At 35.7% G+C, this 10,091-nt stretch overlaps 2 protein-coding genes and 1 long non-coding RNA gene across 3 annotated transcripts; all 3 read right to left on the reverse strand.

Annotated features, from left to right (window-relative positions):
* Positions 1–3,373: 3,373 nt before the first annotated feature.
* LOC132604428 (uncharacterized) lies at positions 3,374–5,304 on the reverse strand. Its single transcript, XR_009568734.1, has 3 exons — positions 5,020–5,304; positions 4,561–4,824; positions 3,374–4,465 (listed from the first exon to the last, which is right to left on the reverse strand). It is a non-coding gene; the product is annotated as an uncharacterized LOC132604428 (long non-coding RNA).
* Positions 5,305–5,316: 12 nt separating this feature from the next.
* On the reverse strand, positions 5,317–8,114 carry LOC132601962 (disease resistance protein RPV1-like). The gene is made up of 5 exons (XM_060315006.1): positions 8,055–8,114; positions 7,859–7,918; positions 5,819–6,025; positions 5,517–5,723; positions 5,317–5,421 (listed from the first exon to the last, which is right to left on the reverse strand). The coding sequence occupies exons 1-5, from the start codon at positions 8,112–8,114 to the stop codon at positions 5,317–5,319; spliced, it is 639 nt and encodes a 212-aa protein (XP_060170989.1).
* Positions 7,692–9,142, reverse strand: LOC132604427 (disease resistance protein Roq1-like). Its single transcript, XM_060317925.1, has 2 exons — positions 8,029–9,142; positions 7,692–7,918 (listed from the first exon to the last, which is right to left on the reverse strand). Exon 1 carries the CDS (start codon positions 9,140–9,142, stop codon positions 8,219–8,221), a length of 924 nt encoding a protein of 307 aa, XP_060173908.1. The 3' UTR covers positions 7,692–7,918; positions 8,029–8,218.
* Positions 9,143–10,091: the final 949 nt, after the last annotated feature.

Genomic DNA, 10,091 nt, shown 5'->3' on the forward strand with positions numbered 1-10,091 from the left:
CAAAGCATGTATGACCACATAAACACTTGTTAATTATTAGACTAACATTAAACCAATTGAAGAAGGATCGTTTACCTTCTTCGAGTGTAGTGAACTGGGGGCGTCGAGGCCTCGAATCTACACTCGAACCACGAACAGATCCGAATCTTAGATCGAAACGAGACCAGAAATTTTATGTCGAGTAAATGTTCAAGAACAGATGATGATTGATCAAAAGTGTATGAAATGTGAGAGTAAGCTCTGGGAAACGCTGAATAATCGTTCCCTGAAAAATGCTAAGTAAAACTTGTCTAAAAATGTTGAGTAATTCTGATGTATATTTGATGTATATTCACTGTATATCAGTGTATATCGATTGTTTATGGACTGATAAATGGATATCAACAACAGGGATAGGCATTCTAGGGTTCTAGTCGACGAATTGTAACTAGCAATTCAGGGAATAATCCGAGAGAGAGCTAAGATAGAAATATAGAGAGAGAAAGAGTTAATCTTGTATATTCATGACCGATGAGTTGTATCTTGTTACAAGTATTTATAGATCACTTATATGAGTGATTAACATCTAATCTACAAGATTACAGCTGTCATTAGCTACACAAAACAATATAACAACTGTAACTAACATTTATAACAACTGTAACTAACATTTGAAACTGCTAACTAACTTTTAAATCATAACTAACTTCTGGACAGCTCGAATCCAGCTGGCACTTCAGTTAGCTTCTTCTCCTGGAACTACTATCTATCATCCTCATCAGCATCTTCATAACAATCATGTAATCCAGCATATAATTGTAACAAATTCTGTTGTCCCCCTAAAAAACGTTGAGTCCTTCTCCTTTTATAGAGTGAGGAGAGAGAGGAGCGGGGGGACAGAGAGGGATGGAGGAGACAGAGGTGTGGGGGACAGTGGTGAGTGGAGGAGAGCGTAGAAGAAAGGGAGAGAGAGGGTGAGGGACGGCGGGGGTGAGAAATAGGAGAGAGGGGTATGGATTAGGGTAAAAGAATGAAGGAGAAGGGGTTAGGTTTTTTTAGGGAATAAAACAATTGGGACGGGTCGGGTAATTTAGGTTGGGCTGGACGAATTAAAAGTGGGATGGTTTTAACCAGATAAGTGAAATAATGGGCTTGATGAATTTGGGAGATTTATTTGGTTAAAATTCCTCATCTATATTAATTATCTTTGGGTTTCTAATTTAATAACTAGTACAATATACTACGTGAAGATAATTAATAATTAATATGTAGAAAAATAAGGATTTTAGAAAGTATTGTCTTGTAATTAATTTAACGAGTCCAAACCCGACAATGAAACAATGACGAACCATTTAAAATTTGTGATAAAATAATGCTCGTAATGTTGAAAATAAAAGTAGCGATACTAATAGTAGTAGCAATAAAAAATAAAATAGTGAAAATAAAGTATTTATTTCGTCTATAAATTTAGAAGCCCGAGTAAATAAAATTAAATAAAGGAGGGACAAAATTGGGTGTGTCAACAGTGAGAACTTCCACACATTAACTTGTTCACTTGAGACAGATCTGTATTCGGTTTTTTCATGACCACACCATAATATGGAGAGAAAACGCAACTTAAGACACTTAATTACTAGATCTCTGATGCTTTTCAAGGCTAAATGATAATCTGCACATAGTTTCTCTAAATTTGCGGGTAGCTCTTCTGGCAACTCATTAAGAGTCTGATAGTATTGAACGTTCAAGGTTTCAAGCCCTAAGAGTTCTTTGATGCTTTGGGGTAAACAAGAAATATTGCTTCCACTAACATCCAAACTTTTCAAAGATTGTAAAGATCCTAAATCCTCAGGAAGTCCACTCAAAATATTGAGATACCTAAGTTTGCCAAGCTTGGTGATGGACGGAGGTGATTGAGAGATTGCAGTTTCTCTTGCATCAAGTGTCTTTAACTCTTGTAGATCACCAATGTTTTCTGGAAGCTTCGCTAGCTTTTTGCAGCCACGAAGAAAAACACGATGAAGATTCTTCAAATTACAGAGGTTATTTGGTAGACTTACGAGATCTTCACAACCTTTCAGATTGAGCTCAGTGAGGCCGCTCAAATTCCCAATGGATGAAGGCAGTTCTCTTATCCCAGTAGATTTTATGGTCAGTCCCTTTAAGCTATGCATATCTTCATTGGATTTTAAAAACGTATCTAATTTTAGGCGATCATCCAAATTCAAAGTAGTAAGCATTCTGCAATGTCCAAGAGAAGGAAGGACCGCTTCCAAATTCTCACACCCCTCTAAAATTAGTGTATCCAAGTTTGGCATATCACCAAAATTAGGGGGTTTCTGTTAACTCACATGCACCCGCTTAGATACAAATGCTTCAAATTGCTCAATCTCTGTTTCCATAAAAATACAAAATATAAAACATAATGTTTCTATGAAATATGCAATCCTATTTTGTGGATAAATAACAAAGATAAGAGAAGCCCACCAATTCTGGAAGCTTCTTAAGTTTGTGACAATCACACAAATCTAATTCTCTAAGCATTCTGCAATGTCAAAGAGAGGGATGGACCTCTTCCAAATTCTTCGACCACTTTAAATTAGTGTCTCCAAGTTTGGCATATCACCAAAATTAGAGGTTTATGTTAACCCACCGCACCCGCTTACATCCAAATGCTTCAAATTGCTCAATCTTTGTATTCATAAAAATACAAAATATAAACCATAATGTTTCTATGAAATATGCAATTCTATTTTGTGGCTCAAAAATAAAGATAAGAAAACCCACCAATTCTGGAAGCTTCTTAAGTTTGCCACAATCACGCAAATTCAATTTTGTAAGCATTCGGCAATGTCCAAGAGAGGGATGGACCTCTTCCAAATTCTCACACTTCCATAAAATTAGTGTCTCCAAGTTTGGCATATCACCAAAATTAGGATTTTCTGTTAACCCACTGCACCAACTTAGATCCAAAAACTTCAAATTGCTCAATCCCTGCTTCCATAAAAATATAAAATATAATGTTTCTACGAAATATGCAATTCTATTTTGTGGGTAAAAAATAACGATAAGAAAATCCACCAATTCTGGAAGCTTCTTAAGTTTGCCACAATCACGCAAATTCAATTTTGTAAGCATTCGGCAATGCCCAAGAGAGGGATGGACCTCTTCCAAATTCGAACACCTCCATAAATTTAGTGTCTCCAAGTTTGGCATATCACCAAAATTAGGGGTTTTTGTTAACCCACTGTACCATCTTATATCCAAACGCTTCAAATTGCTCAATCTCTGTTTCCATAAAAATCCAAAATATGAAATATAATGTTTCTATGAAATATGAAATCCTATTTTGTGGGTAGAAAATAAAGATAAGAAAACCCACCAATTCTGAAAGCTTCTTAAGTTTGCGACAATCACACAAATTCACATAAGTAAGCATTTTGCAATGTCCAAGAGAAGGAAAGACCTCTTCCAAATTCTCATACCTCTCTAAAATTAGTGTCTCCAAGTTTGGCATATCACCAAAATTAGGGGGTTTCTGTTAACTCACCGCACCCCCTTAGATACAAATGCTTCAAATTGCTCAATCTTTGTTTCCATAAAAATACAAAATATGAAACATAATGTTTTTATGAAATATGCGATTCTATTTGTTGGGTAAAAAATAAAGATGAGAGAAACCCACCAATTCTGGAGGCTTCCTAAGTTTGCAACAACCACTCAGTTTCAATTCTGTAAGCATTCTACAATGTCCAAGAGAAGGACGGACCTCTTCCAAATTCTCACACCCTTCTAAAATTAGTGTCTCCAAGTTTGGCATATCACCAAAATTAGGGGTTTCTGTTAACCCACTGCACCAGCTTAGATCCAAAATCTTCAAATTGCTCAATCTCTGTTTCCATAAAAATACAAAATATGAAACATAATTTTTTTTATGAAATATGCGATTCTATTTTGTGGGTAAAAAATAAAGATGAGAGAAACCCACCAATTCTGGAGGCTTCTTAAGTTTCCAACAATCACTCAAATGCAATTGCGGAAACATTCTACACTGTCCAAGAGAAGGATGGACCTCTTCCAAATTCTCACACCCCTCTAAAATCCAAGTTTGGCATATCACCAAAATTAGGGGTTTCTGTTAACCCACTGCACCAGCTTAGATCCAAACGCTTCAAATTGCTCAATCTTTGTTTCCATAAAAATACAAAATATGAAACATAATGTTTTTATGAAATATACAATTCTATTTTGTGGGTAAAAAACAAAGATGAGAGAAATCCACCAATTCTGGAAGCTTCTTAAGTTTGTAACAACCACTCAAATTCAATTTCGTAAGCATTCTGCAATGTCCAAGAGAAGGATGGACCTCTTCCAAATTCTCACACCACTATAAAATTAGTGTCTCCAAGTTTGGCATATCACCAACATTAGGGGTTTCTGTTAACCCACTGCACCGACTTAGATCCAAACGCTTCAAATTGCTCAATCTCTGTTTCCATAAAAATACAAAATATGAAACATAATGTTTTTATGCAATATGTGATTCTGTTTTGTGGGTAAAAAATAAAGATGAGAGAAACCCACCAATTCTGGAAGCTTCTTAAGTTTGTAACAACCACTAAAATTCAATTTCGTAAGCATTCTGTAATGTCCAAGAGTAGGATGGACCTCTTCCAAATTCTCACAACAACAACCCAGTGAAATCCCACATCGTGGGGTCTGGGGCTCTTCCAAATTCTCACACTTCCATAAAATTAGTGTCTTCAAATTTGGCATATCACCAAAATTAGGGGTTTCTGTTAACCCACTGCACCAGCTTAAATCTAAACGCTTCAAATTGCTCAATCTCTGTTTCCATAAAAATACAAAATATGAAACATAATGTTTTTATGAAATATGCGATTCTATTTTATGGGTAAAAAATAAAGATGAGAGAAACCCACAAATTTTGGAAGTTTCTTAAGTTTGTAACAACCACTCAAATTCAATTTCATAAGCATTCTGCAATGACAAGAGAAGGATGGACCTCTTCCAAATACTCACACTTCCATAAAATTAGTGTCTCCAAGTTTGGCATATCACAAAAATTAGGGGTTTCTGTTAACCCACCACACCCGCTTAGACCCAAATGCTTCAAATTGCTCAATCTCTGTATCCATAAAAATACAAAATATAAACCATAATGTTTCTATGAAATATGCAATTCTATTTTGTGGCTCAAAAATAAAGATGAGAGAAACCACCAATTCTGAAAGCTTCTTAAGTTTGCAACAACCACTCAAATTCAATTTCGTAAGCATTCTGCAATATCCAAGAAAAGGATGGACCTCTTCCAAATTGTCACACTTCCATAAGTGTCTCCAAGTTTGGCATATCACCAAAATTAAGGGTTTCTGTTAACCCACTGCACCAGCTTAGATCCAAACGCTTCAAATTGCTCAATCTCTGTTTCCACAAAAATACAAAATATGAAACATAATGTTTTTATGAAATATACGATTCTGTTTTGTGGGTAAAAAATAAAGATGAGAGCAACCCACCAATTCTGGAAGCTTCTTAAGTGTGCAACAACCACTCAAATTCAATTCCGTAAGCATTCTGCAATGTCCAAGAGAGGGATGGACCTTTTTCGAATTCCTACACATCCATAAAATTAGTGTCTCCAAGTTTGGCATATCACCAAAATTAGGGGTTTCTGTTAACCCATTGCACAAGATTAGATTCAAAAGCTTCAAATTGCCCAATCTCTGTTTCCATAAAAATACAAAATATGAAACATAATGTTTTTATGAAATATGCGATTCTATTTTGTGGGTAAAAAATAAAGATGAGAAAAACCCACCAATTCTGGAGGCTTCTTAAGTTTGCAACAACCACTCAAATTCAATTTCGTTAGCATTCTGAAATGTCCAAGAGAGGGATGGACATCTTCCAAATTCTCACACGCCCGTAAATATAGTGTCTCCAAGTTTGGCATACCACCAAAATTAGGGTTTTTTGTTAACCCATGGTTGTAGCTTAGGTCCAAATGCTTCAAGTTGCCCATATACTGCTTTCATACAAAGAACAAAACATAAAACATAATGATTCTCCGGAATACAAGTAATATACGATTCAATTTTGCGGGGAAAAACTAAAGAGAAGATAAGAGAAGGTTATAACAGAATTGACGGAAAAGTTTGTTTTCAGAACCGTTGGATGTAGCTATTGTTTTGGAAAGACATAATTATCTTAAAATCTAAATATATATTTCTGCTCTTTTAATTTGACAATGAAAATAAAAATGCCCTTAATATAATTTTTTTGGCTTAAAGACCTAAAACTAATGGTTGATTAATTATCAAAGAAAATCCAATTTCCGACCCACAATTTATCTATTGTTAATTCTTACAGTAATTAGTTGTTATTCAATTAAATTTCTTGTAAAATCATCGAGAAAATCCTATTTCTGATTTGGGTTTTTTGTTTACGGTAATGAATTCGGATAATATTGGTCTTTTAGCTAATGTCTGAAACATAGTAGAAACGGAAGAAAGAAATTCACGTTGTTAGTTGACATGTGTTGTAGTGCAACACTGTCCATTCATTAGATAGATGTAAACCAATAGTACCTTCAAAATTATTCTTACCCAACATTGGATAGATGTTAAACACAGTGCTGTAGATACACTGACTATTTATTATGAGATGTAAATGATTTAATATATGTCACCCGACAGGCTTACTATCTGCGGGTATTACATTAGTGTTTTATATGAACGTGTTTACATTACTGTTAAGCTAACAAAAAGAAAGTAAATCATGTCGAGTGTTCTATTAAAGGAGCATATGAGCAGGTTATCGAATTAATACAATGGATTCAAAAGTATAAAACCTCTTTTTTTCGAATATTTGAAATAGTATCAATTGGTCCAATAGGTGGAAGGAGTGTGTTCTTGAGCCAAATTCAATAGGTTAGGAGCATTTTTTATCCTTTTCCAAAAATTAAATATTTATAGGGCTTATGTTGTGATGGAGCCCTCTAGGGCTTGCAAGTTCTTATTAGGTAGATATAATAGCAAGCAGTAATTATACAATTATACTATACTAACAATTTGCTCGGAATTATTACTTCATTATTTTGTAATAGGACTTCACAACAAATTTCAGTTGATATCTAATTTTTTGCAAAATTTAAAATCCAAAAATTAAAAATATTTCACATAAAAACTATTTCTTTACTATTCTCTGTGATAAAGTACTTTATATTAGTTTGTGAATGTCTACTTAGTTCGATTCCACCTACATATTTTGAAGATTTAATTGGGAAAACAAAGTTGATTGAGAGAAAGGGAGAGATTACAATTTCGATAGGGTAAAAATGTCAATAACCTTGCATAATAAACAAATGGAGTGATTACTTCCATTACACCTTAATATTTTGAAGATTTAATTGGGAAAAGAAAGAAGTACGAGCTGCTGGAGAGAGGGAAAGATGATACGTTTAAGAAGTACGAGCTGCTGGAGAGAGGGAAAGATGATACGTTTACTTTTCAAGGGTGTGATTACTAAGTTAAATTTTTTTATGTTAATTGTGTTTATCAAAGCACTTATTTTGTGTAGGATTTCGATCGTGGAGTGATTAATTCATGTGAATTAAGACTTGCAAACAAGAAAAAAAAACTAGAATTTTGTTGTATTGGAGAGAGAGAGAGAGTGCACAAGTATACCTTTGATATTGGCCAAAATTCGACAAGACAGCTTTAGCAACGAAATTGAAGGATAACCATCCCACTCAATAAACCGCAAGCTGGAAGGAAGATGCGTGATATCACAGGTTCCTTTACGAATTACGAGTACTTGTAAGCTTTCCATCCTCTTGAAAAATATTGTTATAATTGACAGGATCATTTTCAAAATTGTAAACTGTTGGGATACATAGGCTTTCCACATTTTCTGTTAGCTGTAAAGAATGAAAAATATATTTAATTGCTAAGGAATAAAAATGAAACAAAAAAAAAATTACAGAACTAAGAGCTTATGAAATTAATAATTACGTTAAATATTGCTTACCAACATTCCGTTAAAAGGTCACGAACCTCCTCAGGAAGCCATATTATGTTGTTACTGTACTCCTCCCGTATGATATTTTCACCCATATCTCTTATCAAATTATGCATCACGATTGTATTACATATGTCGATTGATAACAAAGATTTTTCGATAAGGTAATCTATTCCTATCAGTTGAAAACCATGACTCTTTAGTACTCTTCTACAAAAGATTTATTATTATATTTACCCATGCTCGTAATATCTAGAAATGCAATATCTAGAAATATTTCCTTCCCATCTTTGTCCAGACCATCAAAATTAAGCCTCAGCTTTCCTAGAATATCATTGTGAGGGATTCTCTTCAGACGATTAATTATGTCTCTCCACTGCATTTTGTCTCGTTTGTAAACAGAAGAACCTAAAATTTTAAGAGCTAAAGGGAGTCCACCAGCATATTCCACCACTTGTTTGGAAAGTTCCATAAAATCTTTCAATGGTGATTTTTCTCTAAATGCATGTCTACTGAACAATTCAAGAGCTTCATTCTCAGATAATAGTTGGACTTCATACATGTTATCCCCAACATGACTGATCAACAACTGCTTGTCTCTTGCTGTTAAAATAATTTTGCTACCCCTACCAAACCACTCTGTCCCACCAACCAAAAATTCCAGTTGTTCTCGATGGTTTACATCATCGAGAATTAACAGAACTTTCTTCCTGCGAAGCATATTCTTTAAAATAATCACCCCTTCGTGATCGCTATTTAGAGTCATATTTTTACCCAAGAGCTTGCAAATGACGACTTGTACAAGCCATGTTAGTCCATTTGTTTGATACAACGTTCCAACACCAATAAAACAAGCGGCTTCAAATCGATGACGGTATCTTTGATATAGAACTCTTGCAATTTCTGTCTTGCCTATGTCGCCCATACCCCAAATCCCGATAGAGCGAACATCATTTGATTTCATATCTAATAATGAGGTTACTTTCTCAACCTGAGATTTCATACCCACTAAGCTTTCGGGGAAATGTGAAATAATTTGAAGTCTCTTTCTCTCCCCTCTGCTCTTTATCTCTCCTCTGCTCTCTCCCAGATCTGCCCACCCGCCACTCCGTCCGGCGACCATATGTCACCACTGTTCAGGTGATACCGGCGACCAGGTAACGCCGGTCACTTTTCCGGCTAGATTTACTTTTCTTCTCTCTTTCCTTTTCTTCTTCTCCTCTTCTTCTTCTCTTCTCCTTTTTTTCCCTTTTTTAATCTGCTTCTGGCGCTGCCAGTACGCCGCTGCGCCATCGTCGGCGACTTTTCCGTTGACTTTTTCCGGCCAGCCCTCTCTTTCTCTCTCCTTTTTCCCTTTTTCTTTTATTTTTCTTTTCTTCTTTTTCCCCCCATTCTCTTCTCCCTTTCAGGTATTTGTGAACATTTTTCCAGCAGTGAACAGTAACTTGACCGTGAACAGTGTTCTCCGGCGACAACCAGGTTCAGTTCAACTGGAGTTGGTACCTCCGGTTGCCATATCCATTATTTGTCCATACACTTGTAGTTATATTTTGCTGACTTTAGACCTTTGAATAATTTATTAGTTCATACTTATTTTCGTGGCTTTGGTTAGTGATGATAGACTAGGGTCATGTTCTCGTTCGGGGACGGGGGCGAGGGTTAGGAGGGGTAAGTGAGTTAAAGGAGCCTTTAGGTTGAGAGTAGGGTCTTGGAACATTGGGACGTTAACGGGGAAGTCCATAGAGCTAGTTAAGATTCTTAAGAAGAGAAATATTAATATAGCTTGTGTCCAAGAGACTAAATGGGTAGGACCTACAGCTAAAGAGGTAGACGGGTATAAGCTGTGGTTCTCTGGTAGGTCGAAGTATAGAAATGGGGTGACATTTTAGTAGATAGTGATTTAAAGGACCAGGTGGTAGAGGTTAGGAGATCTACTGATAGGATGATGTCGATTAAAGTGGTCGTTGAAGGGCTCACTTTGAACATTATTAGTGCATATGCGCCACAAGCGAGCTTAGGCGAGGAGGAGAAGAGGCGTTTTTGGGAGGATTTGGACGAATTAGTGGGAGGCA

This window comes from Lycium barbarum, chromosome 7 (genome assembly GCF_019175385.1).
Source record: "Lycium barbarum isolate Lr01 chromosome 7, ASM1917538v2, whole genome shotgun sequence".
NCBI lineage: Eukaryota > Viridiplantae > Streptophyta > Magnoliopsida > Solanales > Solanaceae > Lycium > Lycium barbarum.